The 21,077-nt window shown below is 37.4% G+C and overlaps 1 protein-coding gene across 7 annotated transcripts in view; it reads right to left on the reverse strand.

Annotated features, from left to right (window-relative positions):
• The window catches only part of KCNQ1 (potassium voltage-gated channel subfamily Q member 1), a 332,148-nt gene that overhangs the window by 205,077 nt on the left and 105,994 nt on the right, over window positions 1–21,077 (reverse strand). The window contains exon 14 of one of the 7 annotated variants that reach the window (XM_085224294.1): window positions 16,975–18,248. The exons of the other annotated variants lie outside the window; for them this stretch is intronic. Within the exon in view, the coding sequence (XP_085080420.1) occupies window positions 18,149–18,248 (100 nt within the window). The 3' untranslated portion in view covers window positions 16,975–18,148. Of the gene's footprint in view, window positions 1–16,974; window positions 18,249–21,077 lie in introns of those variants that run through there. 7 annotated transcript variants of the gene reach the window in all.

A 21,077-nucleotide genomic window follows, 5' to 3' on the forward strand; every position in this document is an offset into this window, starting at 1 on the left:
CAAAACCAGAACCTTCCTCCTCCCTTTCTGCCAGAACCAGGCTTCCTCTCAAAAACCAGCAGCAAGCTGGTTTCCTCCCTGTGGGTGATGAAAGTAAACAAAGGCATAGGATGTATGTGTGCCCAAGTGAGAAAGATGATATGCAGATCAAGAGACTGATGTTTGAGAAAAACCTGATATAAATGTCAAGAACTAGGGAGATTGCTTCAAATATGATAGATATATAATCAGAGTAGCAAATGTTCTATGGCAGTTCTCATTTGCAGAGTACAGTAACTTCCAAGTTCCATTAGCTGTCTATTTAAACTACAGAAGTAACAATGCAGAGTTCATACTCTGTTTCAATGTTGAAATCCTTTTCAGGCTGGTTGCAGTAATTATCTAATCAGTATGTTAGCTGCTTCTATGTCTGTCTTCACAGGAAAAAAAAATACTGCCAGTATTTCTTTACTTTCTTCAACAGTGGGTGGTCAACTCCAGACAACATATCTCTGTGGATGCAAATGGGCCAGTATAGAACATATGAACTGGTTAAACTGGTTGAAAAGAAATCTAGAAGATTGAGTATATTTCCCTTGATAGAGTACATGAAGAGAAATGAATGAATCAATAATTAGGGCACCTGCATTTCCTGCATTTTCTTCCACAGTAGTTTCAAAGTGTGCACCTCAGTCGCCATGCTATCAACCACTGCCACTTTATATTTAATGTTTCCTACTATTTACTGTGCTACTTAAAAGCTCTAATTCAGGAATTTATGTGAACATTTTCAATCCTCTAAATGTATTTCTAGCTTTACAAAAGAACCTGAAACTACGCATAGCCTGACTTCTAAGAACACAAAAGGTTAAAAAGAGATGCCAGTATTTCTTTAAGTCTTGTGATTCAGCACAGCCTAACTCATAATTTAAGAGCTCTTCAAAGCTGGCAATGCTATGATTACTCAACCTGGCTCATAGTTGGCAGACACAGTCCAAACAAGAGAATCGCAGGATCTCAGTTCTAATCCCTGATCTTTTTTACAAAGATTTAGCTGGATCTGATTCAGCAACACACGCAGGCACATGTTAAACAAAATGTTACCTCCACTGAAGCTATTAGGACTCCGAGAGTACTCCAAGTGGATGCTTACTCGATTACCTAAATCAGGGTCTACATGTTCAGAAGAGTGCTAGTCTCAAAAAGTGCGTATTCTTTCTTTGGCTTAATTACCAACTCAACTGATTGAGTTTGGCATTTTGTGGGATAGATGAAACGGTCAGTACACCAATTACTGTACTGTATTAACGTGCATTGTCTAGCATTAAGTTGCAGTAACAAAGTATCAGTGCACACACTAGGGCAAAAGAAGCAGAAAACAGAGCTTCTTGAGACCTTAGGACAATGGGGCAAATGAGGACCCAGCTTTGACAAAACTAGAACATTGCTATCCTCCATGAGTTCCACCATACTTTGTCTAAGAAAATATTTCCTGCAGTTAGAAGCTCTAGTATATCTTATAGTCATTTGCTCACTCTTATGGCTTGTCCTGCTAAGTCTTGTAGCTTCAGCCTTGACATGATTTAGCCCTGCTATGTCTCAGTGTCAATAAAAGGGGAGGAGAACAAAAACAAACAGTTCACCATCATTTCAGGAACCAGGAGTTCCACACTGATCTTCAAATTCTAGCTATAAACCATGTAAAATCAACACATGGCACTAAAATATACACAAGTGGTGAGAGGACCATTTTAGAGGTCCTAAGGAAATTCCATTAAGTAAGGAAACTTAATAGAATTATGATGTTAAAAATTAAAAATCAGAATAAAGAGGATGGATGAAATAACTTAAGAGGTCACAAGGTCACAATTGCCAAATATTTGAGGTGTTGTGCATTCCCTGCAATACTACAAAAGCTACACCTGATTTGAACGTTAGAATTGCTTGGGAAATCCTTTGGTGACACTGTGGGGTGCATAGCAGATTGGAAAACATCCGTACTTTCACAGGCAAAATCTAGTACATTGGAGACCAAGAAGTCCCCATTTTTTTGCTCTCTTACGTCATTTAAGAAAAATCCTCAAACAATTTAACAGAAAAGTAGTAACAAACAGCTACAGTACCACATTCATTCTTCTGCAAAGCCACAGCATTTAGAGTCTGAATTCCTTTTGCATTTCACAGGAAAATGTGAACTCTACTTATTAAGTTAAAGGGATCACGCTATAAGGAGATCCAGCAAAGTCTTCACCCCTGTAAATGAATATCTGCAATATGAACCAGAGAGTAGAAGGTAGCTGGGAGGTGGCAAAGCTCAGTGTGAGCACCAGGGGTCAGACATGGCTGTGTGCAATCAGACATTTAATGAATTTCTGCAGACAGCTGCTTGCATAACTGTCAAGCTGTCCTACCAGGCTTTACAAAAGCATGGAGCCATTTCTCTTTTTTAAGGACAAAAAAAAAAATCTTACTCTGAAAGATATGAAAAGCAAATGACAAGTAGCAATAGTCACAATTACTTATAATAGCTTATGACTACACGGATTAAGCTTTAATTATTATACTGTTGCTATTTGTCTACTATTGGATGTGTTGAGAAACCAGTTCTAACCTGTCAGATACGATGGGCTGACGTTTTCTAATGTTTAAAGCATTACAGTTCACCCCAGCCTTCTGCCAACAGTGCATTTCCACAATTAAAGGAAGTTATTTTATACTATTTTAAACAAAGGTTGAAGAAACTTGCCGTAGGAACGAATTTCCTGAGTTTCATTATCCAAAGCTTTAAAATGACTGGCAAGCTTCACTTTTGAGTCATATAAGTTAATTGATGACACCCTAATCACGAGGAGCAATGCTAGTCTAGTCAGGTATTCTTTCTTCCTGGTAAATACAATCCAGGATACCCGGAGGGTTTCTGCTCAGCACAGATGTAGAGAGAAACACACAGAAAAAGAGGACAGGAACACATTTTTCAACATGTCTTTTCCCCTTATTCAGCTGTCGAAGAGAACAAATGCATTGTCTGATGAGGATTATAAATGAGCATGTGCCCAAAGTTAAAACTGAACTTCTGAAAATATACGTGCTACCACTTTGAATTTCATCCCTCAGATACTGACAAGTTTTATTTTATGGAAATGATTTTGGTATTCTTTCTTAACTACTTAAATTCACCAGGTTATGAAATTATATACTTTGCCTTTCCAGTGAAAGAAGGGACAAACAGATCTGGCCACATATATCCATAGTTCTGCCAGCTCCCATGGCAAGCTGATAAGCCAACCTTTAACATTTTTTTTTTCCATTTGAGAAAAATCTATCATTTAATAATCTTATAGAAAGGGCCAAAAGTACATAGTCACCTTTCAGTATGTAAAACAGACTAGATATGAGGAAGGAATTCTTTACTGTGAGGGTGGTGAGACACTGGAACAGACTGTCCAGTGAGGTTGTGGATGCCTCCTCTTTGGAAGCATTCACGGCTAGACTGGGTGGGGCTGTGTGCAACCTGGTGTAGAGGGAGGTGGCCCTTGCAGGGTTGGAACTAGATGATCTTAAAGGTCCCTTCCAAGCCAAAGTATTCTATGATTCTATGGAACGAAAACATATTGCCCCATACATTGCACTGATATCATATTGATAGATCATAATATTTGGGATCAGGACACGATTTTCATGCAATGTCCTGATTTTTCTTTTCTTTTTTTTTTTTTTCCTTCCCAGTTTTATAGTATTTCATTAGATATTTGAAACAAACACTCATTAATAAAACCATAAAGAAAACACATTGCTTCCCCTTTATCAACATTTTTAACCAAGACTTGTAATGACTAAATACTTAATTCTGTGTCTAAACATCTTTCTTAAAAATAGTAAAACAAACAAACAAACAAAAAAAAACTTGACAGATCTCAAATCAGGTGCAACTGCTCTTTGGATTTTATATAAAAGAACAACAAAGCAACAATTTCTTCCCCTGTTTTGAAGTAGGAAGTTTTGAATGTCTTCCAAAAAGGCAGAACTCTATCTCTAGATCTTACTGTTGGTGTAAAATCTGTAAATTTGAGGTTCATCTTTAGGATGCTTTTAAATTAAACACTAAAAATATCATACTCTACAGCTTACATCCGTGCCCATGAAGTAACAGTGCCTTCCCCTCCCATGAATGCATTAAAAACAGGGTTAAGATGGAACAGTTTAGAGAAGTATTGGAGAAAAGTCAGTTACGGACTCTTACACAATTCTTATCTTAGAATTATGCAATATCTTGAGTTGGAAGGGACACACAATCCCTGGCTCCACATAGGACCACCCAAAATTCAAATCTGTACAAATATCGAAGGGTGCCCTGATACAGGTGCAGAATCTGGCACTTAGCTCATGTTAAACATTATGTGAATTGATGACTGCCCAGCACTCTAATTTGTCAAGATCACTCTGCAAGGCCTCTACCCTTGAAGAAATCAACATTTCCTTCTAATTCAGTATCCTCTGCAAACTAACTTACTACCTCCAAGTCCTGTATCTAAGCCATTGATGAAAATAATAAAGAGAACTGGTCCTAACATGGAGAACTGTGGAACACCACTAGTGACTGGCCATTACCTTGATGTAACCCATTTACTTTAATCCTTTGAGCCTGACCCATCACCAATCGGCTTATTATAACAAGGGAACTACTGTTGTAAAGTGAATATAGTTCAGAAAACAGCCTATTTGCTGCAGTCTTCCCTAAAAATGTCATCACTTGTGCAGTGCACACGTGTACTGTAGGACTCCGTTTCATTAAAGCTGGCATTTTCCAATTTTCAAGCATAGATATTGTTTCATGCTCTCTATAAAGAAGAAATAGCTTTTACCCAGGAGAATTTACAAAACTTGGTTTCTTGTGGCCACTGTCTAGATTGTACCTTGCCAAGCAGTAAGGCCAAATGCAGACTAAAAGCTTTCACTTCAGTGAAGGAAACAATAGGGGACCTTTATCTCTTCCTCCTCTCCTCCAAAACTGCCTATCTCATGAAACTGAGCATCATTTAGACCTTCTACTCTTACAAAGTTGAATATGGCTAAACTATGTTTTCAAAAGGTCTCTAGGGATTGGCAACTGATGACATGTGGACAATAGGATCACAATGGCCTTGCTTCCTTGCAAAAAAAACAAAAGTTGGTTTATGCGACAGCACACACAACTTCCGCATACTTTTTTCCTTGTTTGTATCATCTGAATAAGGAGGTTAAAATACAGGAAGTCATGAGGGAAAAATTATACAAATTATATTTCTCTTTTCTGACAGAAAATTAAGTCTTAGTTAATGAAACTAATACTCAGTCCCCAAAAACAAATATAACAAGATGCTGTAAGCCATAATAAAGAATCTATTACAAATATAACATCCCAAGTGACAGCAATGATCAGTACATTCTAGAACATGATATAGAATTAGATCACATATGGAGCTGTTAACTTACTTTTCCTCCCTGCATTCTTCTTATGGATCTATTCTCACCACAGATCTATGTTTGAAATTGTTTGGAAGATTATGCTTGAGAGCTGTGCTGCAAGACTTGTTCATGACACATTAGGATTAAAATCTCTTTAAATTATAGTTCTGGGACTCTGTACATATGCAGTCTTTCCTACAAGGCAGATCCAGAACGTTCAGTTTTATGTAACTAGTTGGGTCTTTCAAACAGAAAGCAGAAGAGGACCATAACTCATGTCAAATACTACACCAACATCTGCAACAAACTTTGATTCATCTGCCACCTTTTGAATTTTACTGCTTCCCACCAAGCATTGAACACAGTGATTTTACTGAGCGTTCACCAACAGTACTGAGCATTATCCCATTGGCCTTTCTGGGGACATGATGACCAGGGCTGAGAAATAGCCTCATTTCTGATTTGACCTTGCCAAGTCTTCCCTTCTGATACTTGAAGAGAGCGTATAAGCAGGAGGAGAAAAGACTGTTCACAAGGATGGTTAGTGATAGAACAAGGGGAATGGTCTTAAACTGAAACAGAGGAGGTTTAGGTTAGATATTAGGAGGAAATTTTTCACACACAGGGTGGTGAGGCGCTGGAACAGGCTGCCCAAGCAGATTGTGGATGCCCCATCCCTGGAGGCACTCAAGGCCAGGCCGGATGTGGCTCTGGGCAGCCTGGTCTGCTGGTTGGCGACCCTGCACATAGCAGGGGGTTGGAACTGGATGGTCATTGTGGTCCTTTTCAACCCAGGCCATTCTGTGATTCTATGAGGGCTATCTTATCTCCCATCCAAAACAAATATGGAGAGATCTCCTACTTCACCCTTCTCTTAGAATCAACAGTCTTAAAGCCATCTCCACATTCCAACTAAAACCTTTTGTATCCAAAGTTTTTAAAAGATATTTTCTGCTTAGATTTCTTCCCACCCCAAACCCTGAGGAGACACTAGCACTTGATTAAGATGCCTACAGGTTACAAGTGGGGAGAGTACTGATGTCATCTATCACATCCATGACCTACATCATTCTATACATGCATAGGTACACACACTTCTTTTTAAATATACATAGATTTTTTTAACCTATAAGAACAAGATGTTTGTCATCATGCGTACACAGCTTTTTTTGTTGTTGATCTTCTAAAAACAAGATTAAAAATGAATACTTCCTAAAACTGCATCAAACATTCTACTTACAGCATCAGTGAATGCTGCTGAAATAAAAGAATGCACTCACCCTACCCTTCTATGCAAATGTTGTCATCTAGCTATTAACCCACAGCCGAGTAACTCAAAGACTTAATTTCATACATAACACGACTGCCCCTTGTGTTACACTGGATCCACTTGCTTTCGGGAGTTGAGCTCTCAAATATCTTTTATTTCTCTTTCCTCGAGGTGAAAAAATATGAAAATAAATTTTCGAGTATGAAACTAGAGCTCTACAGTTCTATCACCAAACATAATGTAGAATATGGATAATAGAAAACGGTTTGGAGATTAGCAGCACGTATTTCTAAAGTGATGCAGTCCTAAATAATTGACCAGCTTATTAACAACAAACAAATCAGAAGTTTCTCCTCTCAAGGGCTGTTTTCCTTATAAAATTCTTTTTTTCCCCCCAGTTATAAAATTAATTACATGAAATCACTGCTTGTTAGTTAGCTTCAAGAAAGATGTACAGTAGAATTCACTAACAGCTCTGAATTCAGAAGCCTGCATCAACACGGGCAATGCACACTACAAGGAGAAATTCATAAAGGACATAAGAGATGCAAGTGTGCACACAGACATACAGATCACATACTTACATTTTACATTATTCCCTCAAATAGAACATCTTTGACGAACACACTTAATTTGCAAGCTTCTAAGAGTTGCAAACATTTTTTTCCTAATGATTCTTTGTTTCCATGTATAGTTTACGTACATTAATATGCTACACATGTGCTCATAAACTCAGCAATTATTTCAAATGCATTAAAAAACCTTATAATCTGTCCTCCGGCATAAGGGGCAAAGATGGCTATGTGGACTTAATGCAGGCATCAGTAACCCATGTGGCACCTGCGAAGATCTAAGCAAGGCAAGGAACTAAGGCCAGATTGCAGAGATCTGCCATCAAGGAGCTACAGAAGATTTATTTTATTATTTTTTTTTAAAGCCAAGATGGTGAATGTCAGTGGGAGTCTGGGGATGATGCTGGCAGATGGCAGTCAGAGCTAGATTAGTCGTTTGCAATCAAGAACCAAGGGAAGAACTGGGTTCCCTGCTTTACAACTAAAGGAAATAAAGGAGGGAGTAGCCCTCTGTCCAGAGAGGAACACCTGTCATAGAAAAGCGAGTCACAAGACTGGATGAGAGCCCTTCCTCTTCAGAAAGTCAGACTAGAATAAAGCCACAGAAAATACTGCATTTTTGCCCATTTCACTTATCTGTGGGTCTCTGATAAAGCTAAACCAGAAAGTGCTTATGTTACCAAAACTGCCAGTCTGCTCACCTCTTTAGCTTTCAACACTAACTTCAGCTTCCGGTCTCTCCTTCAGCTTTCCCTTGCTGTTTCTCTGAGGTTTGGGGAGCCGTCAGGGTTTCCCCCTCTGCTTTCCCAAGGAAGCAGCCATTGCATTTCTCTGTTAGCACAGGCCCTGCACGAGCACACCCAGTAATTAGGAGTGACTGCAGCAAGTATGAAGAGGGAAGAGAGAAATTATTTGGAGCTTAAGAACACTAATGGCTTCTAAACACAAAGATCTAGAGGCAGGACTAAGTACTGGTGCAAGAAGAAATGCTGTTTGAAGGAGTTCCAAGGTATCTTGGAAAGGGGAAGATGGAGAAAAAAAGATGACAAATTTAATTCCTCCAGCTTTCTTCTTCTGAACATGCATCCACATCCTTATATTTCCTAGAGGAGTACCAAGGTCCCTAGAATGCAACATCACCAAAAATGATGTGAAAAATATTAAGCCAAACCAACTGTAATATTTTGAACCTTTGAAATACCAACAATTCCAACAAAATTAAAGGCATCACATTCTAAGAACAAAAGCGCTCAATAGCATCACCAAAATCAGCTAATTTTTCTCACATATCCTCAGATTGTTTCCTCCTCATCACTGCTGATAGGACTGACCTTCCCGTTCACTGAAGCTTACATCCTCCAATTACCCTCTTCCCCCACAATCCATCTGCTTCACCAAGACATCTCCTAACGCTTGCCCCTTCCTTTCCAGCCCTTCCAAAAGATGCTCATTCAGGCGTTTGTAATGTTCTGGCCTTTCAATGAACAGGCCAGAGGAAGTGCAGATGGGACTGGGGTAAGGCAGTAATTAAAGTACAGCTCTCAAAATCATTTTTACTTCCTGCTGTTTAAACACCGTCTTTCTCAGTCTCTGTGCCCAGTCTGTCAACACCACCACAAGCACTTGGAATGTTTTCTCCAACACATACAACTTCACATACCTACCAATCTTACGTCTCTCCCTTCACGTGTTTTACACTCTGTATTCTGCACAAACAGCCTTTTCCATTAAAAAACCGATCTAAAAAACTGGCAGCTCAGATGTGAATATTCTCAGACTTTAGACAGTTGGCTTGTTTTTATCCTTTCCCTTCTCCCTGCTCTCACTTCCTTCTGACACACAGGCACCTTGCATGCATAAAAAAGTCATTAACAAATTACAGCCTTCTGTTATACAAATATTTTCAATAACTATACTTCTCTCAGAGGTTCTGCAAAGGATATTGACTATAGCTCCATCAGCTATGATTTACATTGAACTGCTTTTTGAGCAGTTCATATCTTTATATTGTGCTTAGAGTTTCTAGATGCACCATGTCTTAAAGATGCAGTTTATGGTTATACTGCAAAGCCTTTAGTATATACTATTTGCCAATTTGTAATTTACAGTAACCCACCATAAGCTTTCAAACAAAAAGACAGAAGCAATTAAGAGCTCTAATAATCTGAACCTGCTGTTTGCAGCACATGGTGACTTAAAATTATTCATGTGTTTCAATATGGAAGTGATTTAACATAATTTAGCAAACCTGAGACCTACATTAGGATGTAATAATGATGAATGAAGGAGATGCAGCACACACACTTACAGAAAACCTCAGAGTCCTGCAGAGCCAAGGAAGTACCCTTGAAGACCCTTAGCAGGTGCCCCCATGTGGGTGGGCTAAGAAAAAGGAAAAAAAAAAAAAAAAAAACAACTTAAATTCAACATTCTAGAGTGTGACAAAGGATGTGGAAAAGAATGCATTCCAAATTAGTATCTGAAAATTGTACATGGGCAGGAGAGGATTAGGTTTCTAAAATAAAAAGCAGATGGATTGAGAATGCTTACGAAATCCACTGAAAAATAAATATATTTTGGTTGTATCCATCCATTATTTATTACCCTATATGCCATTTCAGGACTCAGTGACAGACTTCTTATATGGTACATTTCACTTATGTGTCCTAAATACATACCACAAAGTATGGTGCAAATTCTCTAGGAAAAAGCAGATATGCAAATCCTAACCTTTTCTTCAAAACAAAGAAACTGCTTGTAGAGCCTAAGGATTTGAAGGTAAGTAATCACACAGCAAGTGGAACAATAAATGGCATTTAACTTTTCAGGGCATTTGTTCACAGGGATGAAGTTTATAACACCTGTGTAATTATGCTATAGACTTCATGATTCCCTTGTATCACTTACTCTATGAAGTAGCAAATAAGAACCAGCAGAACTGTTGCACAATTTGATAAACAGCTATAAGGGTATATGGTAGAAAGAGAAGAAAGAGGAGAAATTGGCATACGTGCTGCCAAAACAGAATTTCTCAGCGTCACAGAAAGAGTACCATATTTTTCTAAAAGCAGATCAGTACAGCAGGACTGTGGGTTACAATACAGTCTGTAAAGCACAGTTTCCCAAATTTTCCAGTGCTGTGCCAAAACAGATTACTGCCTTCAAACAGAGCTTTCTATGTCAGTCCATTTTCAGGAGGAATAGACACAGCATAAAATATCATTTTTGCTATTCATATGCATACTGCCAAACACAGCTGAGCTCTAAATCCAGCCTAGTGTTTCCGGAAACCAATACAAGGGGAAAACAAAAAGGCAAACAATAGCACATGTGGCAACTTAGCATCCTAGACGTTAGGTAAAAGGAGAGAAGAAAAGGATGGGTTTTACCTCTGCAGTCTCCCACACAAAGCTCCAGAACACTACACGTTCAACAATGGAGGGAATTTGACCCCTGACTTTCAGGTCTAGGTGAATTTGTAATGCTTCAGACAAAGCTTGTTTCTTGTTTTTTCAACCCCAACTCCGGTGAACTGAGCACAGGTGACAGCTCATATTGCTAAGCAAAAGGAAAATTGACATCCCATACCACTTTGGTGATGTTACCTGTGTGCTGCCATCTGTGGGACAGTCCAAAATAAGTTTCCATTTTGTGTGAAAAGCAACTTAAAAACAATGGGTTGTTAGGATTTTCAAACCATTCACTGCTGGCTAATGATGCCTGTGAAGTCTACCACACAAAACTGGCAACTGGAGAAGAGTGATGATCAGTATGAGCACTTCTGGATCCCACTGTTACTGCAGAATGTCTTTTAACAAGTAAGCTAGGGCTCAGTAGTCACTGAACAACGGCTAACCTGCATGGAAAACACCTGTATGGCAAAATAAAGCGCAAACCGATCGCCAGGAACTCAACTAGTACTTTCCTGTAAGCAATATTAATGAATGCTGGAGATACCTTATGAAATAAAAGTAAGTTACTCATTTTTAAAAGCAATGTATTTCAACAACAAAATAAGACCCATTTCATCAAAAGATAAGCTCTTTGTTCACAATTTCTTCTATGCTTTTGACCGAAAATCAGATCCCACATATATTGGGGTCACATTTTTAAAAGTATTAGTATGACTTTAGCATCAAAACAGGCTTTAAAAAAAAAAAAAAAAAAAAAAAAGGATATATAGGGGTTCAACTGCTTCCTAACGTAACAGCACTGTACAACAGAAAAACAGTTCATGGCAACAATTCAAGCACATTTTACTTCCTATACATTTAAGTATTGGTCAAAATGGTAAACTTAAACTTGTAGATGAAAGTGATTTCCAAATGCAACACCTCAGATACAACTCTTAGTTTACCACCCCTCATATTCCTGCATGTGAACCAAAGTTCTGTAGGGATCTAGAAACATTTTTTGCATCGTCTTTCCATTAAAACACAGCTCTTTTTACAAATCTAGTCTCTGTGAAGTGCCATTCCTCAAAATCAGACCACTGAAAACACGACAACCCTACATCACGAAATGCAGACTCTCATAAACTAAGATTACATGCAGAGTATTATGTTTATTATGTTTCTGCTGTGCTCTGCTCACTTCACTGGCTCTCTGCAGGACGTTGCATCACACCGAGTACAATTCATGTGGGTTCAGAATTCCTAAAAGATCAAATCACTGGGAACCCCATCACTGCCAACGACTTCCCTCTTCAGGAACAGTGACATTTCTGCGTGGCAGATACTTGGTCGCACAGGAGATGGGACTTTGTGGCGGGCAGGCTCCAGCCCAACAGCCAGGCTGACAGCAGATACCACTTCATGTTCCACTTTCCTTTAGGCATTGTATTTATGCATTTTACATGTAGAAGGGACAAAAATGTAGGGGGGAAAAGATAGATAAATGTTAGTTTTCCTTGCAAAAGAAGTAGAGGAGTTACCAGGCACAGCAATGACTAGCATCTGTATTTACTTTTATCTCAAGAGGTGCACAGTAACCAGAGAAACAGGTGTAGTACAATAACCTAAGGAAAACAAAGGCCAAAACACAACCACAAGCAAAAGGTCAAGTGCTCCTCTGTAGCTTTCTAGCAAGCTGACAGCTACTGTAAGGTATTTAAGGCATTTTATCTGCAACACAAAGGAAATGCTTTACCCTATTCTATTTTAACTTCCCATGGTGATCAAAACAAAACAGTCCTATACATAGGAATGACCAAATCCCTGAGTGAAACAACTATTTTCAGTCTCGCATGCATCAGTAGATGCATGAAGAAGGTACACTGCAGTAAACAGCTACCTGATGTGGTCTCTCAGTCCAGGGCAAGTGGCCATGGCTGGGGACACCACGTGTCACACATCCATTGTAACTGATCGTGTTTTTAACTCAGGAAAAAAAAACCTCAGCAGCAATCAGAAAAAGAAAGTTGGAGAAGAAACTCAGTAGCGTGTCAATGCTCAAAAAGGATTTCCAAAGAAGTGCAGCAAAAAGAAAATACTAAATTCTGAATCAAGCCCTGGTCCTCCTGGGAGCAGCATTTTCCTGCGAAAAAAAAGTCTGCAAATGCAATATTTATCTCTGTAAAATACTGTGGAATGAGGTTTGTATGAAAAGTCCATTTGTGTTCATAGCACATTTGAACAATTTTCAGCTCACTTCTACTTAGCCTACAGCTTGCCATTTCCCAAGCAATCGCACAACTACAAAACAGATGCACCATCTCATTTACTCCTTTCGAAACTGTTTCTTTGTGCATCAATACTATTACAAAAAGGTATTTTCCTTTAGCACTGCTGTCCTGTTGCAGTACTCTGCAATACTTAAACCAGCTGTAGATTTCCATATTTTCCTAGATAACGCACTTCGTACAAAAGATGTTCTCACAAGACCTTATTATAAATGAAATGTTATCCAATAATTAAAATATAAGGGTTCCCTGGTCACACGTGCTATTGGCTTTTAATAGGATATGTTTCATGTTTGTATTTGATAGTTCAGCCTGGAAGTATACAATTATGTCAAAAATATATTATACAAACTATTTGCTTTTTTTTTTCCTATGTCAGTTTCCAGCTACATCTGCCCCAAACACAGAAACAGATATCTGCAATTACACTTTCATTGACAGCTACTACTTCAATAAATGTTTATGAATGCTAATGTATACACCAATATTAGAATAACAATTTTGCTAAAAATGCTTATTTAATGGAATAAAGATCCAGTGGTCAACTGTGTTGCTTGGTTGGCTCACACTGATCTTAGTAGGTATTACCACAGTGTTGTAGGAATATCAGAGATCCCCGCTGGAGAGCTGTGATGACAAATCCAGGTACGTTTGCTACACTGCAATCCATTCAGGCATGATGGCGTGCACAGATTTCAAAATATGTTAATGGTGCTGATATTTTAAGTAACAAATTTTACAACTTCATGATAAGCATTCGTTACCACAACCAGCTGAAAACTATTATTTGCCATACATTCAACAAATCATTAAACAAAATTCCTACTTCATTTTTTGTTTGTCCACGATTCTACTTCATTGTTTTGGAAACACTGAAAGTGTTGGGTTTCTGTGTTTTGTGTTTAAGTCACGTGTCTTCTTGCCCATAAACATACACAATATGAACCATACAAACTGTTACCCATCACATCTAAAGAAAAAGTAAAGCTATCCTCCATCCACACGGTAGAAACAAAATGTTTGTTTATGCTTTTAATTCCAATTCTGGCATTAGCTCAAGATGATGCTAAATTTAACTTTGTCAAACACTAGATGGAATTGGGACATCTTTATTGTGCTTTTCCCCTTCCTCCTCCCTCCCCGCCCCCCCCCCCCCCCCCCCAAAAAAAAGCTTTTGCACTTATTATTCTACATGGTGCCCAAAGTAAACAATGATAAAAGTTAGTAAGTGGAGAACTGTTTGTTGTTTTTACAGCACAGGAACCCTGCACTTCTGAACCACTAAGCAGCTGGAGTCCGGCTTAATTACTTAACATCAATCAAGATGTAAACCAGCACTTGGAGACCAAGGAATGCAACGTTCATCTGCAACACAAAAGAAATAGCTAAGCTATCTTAGCTTCTGTCTAGATGGTTTGTACACTAAGAAAAGTCAACACATTACTTTTATACTATGTCAGATACATAAAATAGCCAAATAGTAATTATATGCTGTACTGGAATTCATCAGTGACCATTAACAGTAAGAAAGGTACAGATTGAGAATTATTATTTCATAAATGCTTATAAACTGTAACATAGAACATATTTGTTCAATACTACATTCTGGTTAATGTAGTAAAAAAAAAAAAAAAAAGCCTGAATATACGAAGACCATTTCCTCTCTGATAAATGGATAGTTACAACAAAAGAAGGGAAGAAATCAGAAATTCTGGGTGGCTGCCTGATTTTGCACCTGTTTGCTCTCTAAGCTTATGAAATCCAATTCTTTTCATTGTGTTTTTGCTAATATTAAGAACACAGCACAGCACTGCTGAATCCAGCTTAACAGAGCACTACAGTCTGTCTTCTACAAGATCAAAGGAAACAATCTAATTATCCCATTCTATCTAATCTATGAAAAAAGCAACCACCCACCACAGTACACAAAAACTTCTCCCTAAAGATAAAAGAAATGAGTAACCACATGGGACAGATGTTAGCCATATTACTTATTGTACTGTCAGAAGCAGCTCAGCTCCTATGGTGTTGATGGTGAAATAAGACACCAAGAAGATCTGCCCAAGCCTCAACTTCATCTTATCTCAGGTAATTCGTCTATGAAAACGAAGCTTACCATTAGCTGCCTGTATCACAGAAGACACAATGAGCCAATTTAACCAGTTCTGTGGTGGACATCAGGTACCATTAAAGCACACAACTCTGTTGGTGTGCTGGGATCCCACCTGTCGGGTATTACAGATGCAATGACAACTGTTGTCAGCCCAAGCCTAGGCAAAGGATAAGAGATTCCATACATACATACATTGCTGAAGCAGTAACACATGAAATCAAAGTAGCACACTTGTTTCCACATAGCAATGGCTACAGTGCTTTTCATGAGCAAAACAGAGAAGAGTTTACAACAATTTTCAGACACCTGCAGAAGAAAATGCAAGAAATTGATGTTACCAGCTCATTGCTACAGTGGAAATGTCATAGCTCTTCTGGAAGTGCTTCTGGGTTCCAACAATATCCATAAGTCAGAAATCAAATTCTGACAGAGTATGAAGAAAACAGCCTACCTAAAATAGCCAAGTTTGCTTACACCCTACTCTCCTATAACCACCTAACTCTTGACATGCGCACAAGATTTGCAGGCCCCTAAATCTGGAACTACCTAACTTAATTTGCTAACTTAAATCAGAGGAGTTCTGAGTTCTTCCTGATGACCACAATGTCTTGATCACTGTTTAATTAACGAATTAATTACACTTAGGGCTGCACTGTCACTACGTTTCCTCTGCCATAGGATGCAAAATGAAAAAATGAGAAATCAGAATGGGATTATGATGCTGAGACTTTCATTTATTGCCATTGTGGGATTTCCCTTAGTTTAAAAATAAAAAATAAAAAATAAAAAGAAAGGAAAAAAAAAAGAAAAAGTCTTCCTTGATTGCTTATCAAACCAGCTCAACAGACACTTCATATCCTCATGTGGCCAAGTGGCTCAAAGCAGCTGAACTGATGAGTAAAATCTGACTCCTGATACATCCAGAGTTCTCAAGTTTCTTTCTATGGCCTCGTTTACTGTAATTTAATAACCAAAGCATGAGAGGGAACAACTCAGAGAATGAGTCCACACCCCTATCTATAAAACTATTAAATCAACAGATTCAGCAACAGGGAGTAAAGTAAATGAATGGAATACTACAAAGCACAGTAATCAGTGACATTTGACCATTTAGTTCTGGAATTAACCAAAGAATATTTTTACATACAATTTCCTACTGCTATTTTGCCAACATGCCCTGTCATTAATGATAAAATGGACCCCGTGGAAGTCACGGTTTATGTATTGTTAGCAGCATTTCAAACAGAATTCTTGCAACAGTAGAAGACAGCCATTAGATCTGGCTATTTCAGAGCGAAAAAGAAATATTTGCTTAGACTCCGCAGGATCATTTTGGCATAGAAGAGGAAGATAAAAGCAGGAATCTGTTACAATATGAGCTATCAAATGAAAGCAAGTAGGGATTCTATTCACTGATAATCTAACAGAAAAGCGACAGTTATAAAACACATTCAGAACTGTTTGTTCTGTGTTTTGCAAATAGATTATATGCTACTAATTAAAACATAAAACATTAATAAAATCATAAGGAAATATGAAAGGAAACATTACTTCAATGAAAAGCCTTTGGTAACTGCAGCACCATGGATACTGCACTCAGTTTTTGTCAGCTCACTTTGAAATACAACTAAAATGATAAAGTGTCCCAAAGTATTCATTTCAGTTTCTCAGAAAGATCTCTCTGCAGCCATTTCCCCAATCTAAAAATTAATAAGCACAAAATTTATTTGCTTAACTATATGAAAGTTTGTTTTTAAAAACATCTCCAACACATGAACCTATCACTTGCTCCTAATACAATGCCTAAAAGACTCCACCACACCTGAGATGCTGACAGAGATAGAAAAGAAAGCTGATGTTGCTTTTTTTTTTCAGGGTAGAAATACACTTAACAGAAAAAACTGCTTTTTGTTTTTAATCTAATGCTTTATTCTAGTATAAGTGTACAGCATTAAACACAAAGATCACGGTAAGCAATCCTGCACTGAAAAATTATTTTACAAGTGTAAGTATATCAGCAATACCAACACTTATCTCATGAAACATTTGTCATCTCAATAGAGACCTATGAAACATGGGAAAGAATCATTAAAACACCATGTTGTTATTTTGACCATATAAACAGCAATAGGAACACAAATGCACCATGTAGCCGCTTTCACTTTGAAATACACTCCGTGAAGTAGTTGGATTGACATCAATCTTTGCAAAACAAAAATTAAAATTAAGCGATAGAGAGATATATGAAGGAATAACGCATTCATGATTTGATAATCAAGAATTTTGCCAGCAATTTTGCACAGAGAGTATATTGGCCTATGCAATCTTACACAAATGAGTACTCAATTGGGGTCGCATCAAACCCTGTACACTTTGTAAAACAAACAAACAAACAAACAAAAAAAAACAAAACACCAACAACCAACTTTGTATATATGGAGTTTAAACACAGTTTTCGAGGGCTATCTTTATATTTTAATTTCTGTAATAAATTTACAATACATTTATGGCACTAAGGGATACGGGTTAGTGATGGGTAGGTCAGACAGATGGTTGGACTTGGTGATCTGGAAGGTCTTTTCCAAACTAGATGCTTCTATAAATCTAGAGAGTATTTCCTTTAAAAAAGTACTAGGAAGCAGAAAGAAGTACTATACATTATATATCAAAACTGATTAAACAAGCCACTGCTTAATGAGCTGTTGAACCTTGAGAGTAGAAAACTATGGAAATGAAAAAGAGAGAGATGAATTTATTTCTGAAAAAAATTAATGAAGAATTGGAGCTATATTTAAACTGCTTTAAGGAGTTAAGAAATCATTATATGAAGATATATTGGATTGAGAATTTTTCATTATTTCCTTCTCTTTCTTTTCTGCTCAGTTTAACTCACCTCTTCCCCATTTTGTATGTTTCAAAGTTCACTTTTTGGGTGAGTTCTGACAGCCAAATAGGTTGTTCCAACTGAATCTTAAGCTTATGAAACTTCTCACATAGAAGAATAAGCACAGTCACACTCTTTTATCCGCTACTATCCTGTTCTGCATTTTTTCATGCATCTGCCACAAAATTGTTTTACTGTTTCCTGCTTAAACATCAGGTCTGAAAGTGCTTCTGTATTTCTGCTTCCTCAAAGTAGCAGGGACACGATTAACAGCTGCAGCCATCTTTCCACATGAAAAATTTCCCCTAATTCCACAGAAATAGGGCCATATTAGCTATATAATTATTTAATTTCAAAATTCAGCAAGTTAGATTCAATTGGAAAATGCACTTCCGTATAAAAAATAAGGAATAATTATTGCATAAGCAAGAAAGACATTGAAATTCAATTTAAAGGGAACTTTAGGCCTAAAACCTAAAGCCTTTGTCATAACAATTGAAAAATAGAATTTTCTGTCTACAACCCAAGCCAAGTGAGTTAGCTTCACTTTAAGCCACAATGATATGAAGTGCTTGCCTGACAGTAATGCAGCAGGTACTTCCCACTTTTACCAGAAGATTTATGTTACGTGTCAAAAGGAAATACTTTCCACAACGTCAAATTAAAGTCATTTTCCAGTTGCGTGTCTCCAAGTAACTGTGTCATACTTATGCATGTCTTTATGACATTCAAACATTCGTGTTTATTCTGGTGTCACCTTTCTGTGGTTGGTGGACAAACTCATACACGTGTTGTAATGAGTATGTAATTGACCAGGAAATAATGCATCCAATACCAAACCTAAGCATTCCTAGATCAGGAGTTCTATAGAAGAGGCACTGCCTCAGCTCCTTAAACTGCCTTCATACTCCTGTTTCTCTGATAGACTATGACTTGCTTTTAAAACCTGCAACTAGAGCTATTTGCACTTTATTTGACTTTTCCCTACTAAGTTGTTTTCATAGCTGGTGCTGCATTTTTGTTAAGTGCCTGGCAATGCTTGCATAACGGTTGCTTATTTCCTTATCAACTACTTTGGAGTAATCATATTGCATATGTGATAGCCCTAAATTTCACGCTTACTTATATTCCCACACACTTAATATTCAGGCTCTCCTGACACGTGCAATAACAGCTCATAAACATTTGTTCCTTAGGACTTTGAAATTAAGAATGAAAAATAAGCATTTGTCCAAATAATTGGTGGAAATTGGCGAGTCTTTAACATCCAGCAGCACGTGTGTCTGGTGAAACTGCACAATAACTTGCTTTTCACTGTACAACCCAGTAATAAAAAAAGCATTACAGACTTCTTAATTCCAAAATTCTGGGGAGAAAATCTGTTATCTAAATGTGAAATACAACAACAAACTCTGCAAAACACAGTTTTCTCTAACTTTTTGCCAAACTGTTATACCTATGGGCCTCTCTGGCCTTGTTTCGACATTTAATCGACTGCATACCAAGTAAACGCACTTCTGAGTGAGCAGCCCATAAGCTATACAACATGTGGGCACCCATACTTCAAAGGGATGCAAGTCAATTAATATTTTATCCAGCTTTACATTTAATCCAGTTTATCCGGTTTTGAATTGAGAACTAAAAAGTCTTTGAGAAACAATCAAAACAAAACCAAAAACAAACAAGCTACCAATACATGACCCACACTTTCTTCTACCTTAATATATAATATAGACTCAACTCAAAGCAAATGCATGGACACATTTTGTAATATTCCATTACTTACAATCTAGAACGATATAGGAATTTCAATGAAGGTTACAATAAAAAAAAAATACAAAAACACAATGAACAAGTAAATGAATGCTAGTTCCATATTTTTTTTGGCTGATTCACATTACCTTTATCCTAAGGGCTCCCAGAAGTGACAATAATGTAATAAAAATCACCTCTCAAATATTACACAGTCTGACTTAAAAGTAGAAGAGCACTTTACTATTCATAACGTTTCAAGGTGACAATGAGGAAAAAAAGGAATCATTAGCAAGTTCAAATTGGATGATGAAAACTCCTGGCACCAAAGCGTATTTCCCCTTTAAGAAAGCCTTGCAATGTTGTGGTAAGTTTGGTTGTTTTTTTTTTTTCTTTTTTTCTTTTCTTTTCTTTTTTTTTTTTTTTAAAGCAATGAAAAGGAAACTTCTAGATCTGGTTTTGCTGCTCCGTTGTTCTTGTCTAAGGCTAGAGGAAATTTATGACTTCCTCCTCCTGCTTGCACCACTAAGAAATCTTCCAGAATAAAAGTCTCTTAAACTCTGCCTACAGATGTATGTGCATGTAGGTGATTCAGCTGAGAATGCAAGTTATTTTGTTTGGGAGCCAGCACTATTCTCCAAAACCTACATTTTCTTTGTTTCATACCCTTTCTAAAGGGGATGTAGCATGTATGTTTGTGCTTCTCTGCTATTTATATCACTGAGAAAGAAGGCCTGAAAATTGGCAGCAGGCATTTCTGCATATGTTGTACCACTGAAACGTAAGTATGCCAAGAATTTTCATCTGTGGTTTCACTGCAGAAATAGTCAGATTTCTAGGAATAGGAAAGGAAGAAACTCTCATTCTGCCAGCAAGGTGAAAGAGTTTGATCTTTTAAACACAGTCACACATTTGCTATGGCAAATAATATGAATTTGTTAGGAGTCTGAATTAGACAGTGAAAGATATTTTTAAGATGTTCAAATAAAATATTTAGCTGTTCTTGATTCATTTTTCCTTTTGACATTATAGTGTACTTAAGTTCTATTATCTTAATTATCTTCAGAATTTTTGAGAACAATCTGAAGAGACATAACATTTTAGCATAAAAGAAATGTGGAAAACCTTTTAAAAAACAAAAACAAAAAATATAGGCCTATTTCAAGACATTTCAATACAAAGCAGTAATAAAGATCAAAACATATTTTTCTTCCAATACATATCATCTTATAATCACTCAAGAAGGTACTGCTGAAATCTAAAGGCCAGTTTTTCATTTATGTACTTCTAAATTTGTACTTTACAGCTATTCCACTGGAAAACGATGGAGAGATTAATATAATTCTCAACAGGCAAGTACTCCCACACATTGTCTGCATGTG

This window comes from Meleagris gallopavo, chromosome 5 (assembly GCF_905368555.1).
Source record: "Meleagris gallopavo chromosome 5, MGAL_WU_HG_1.1, whole genome shotgun sequence".
Lineage (NCBI taxonomy): Eukaryota > Metazoa > Chordata > Aves > Galliformes > Phasianidae > Meleagris > Meleagris gallopavo.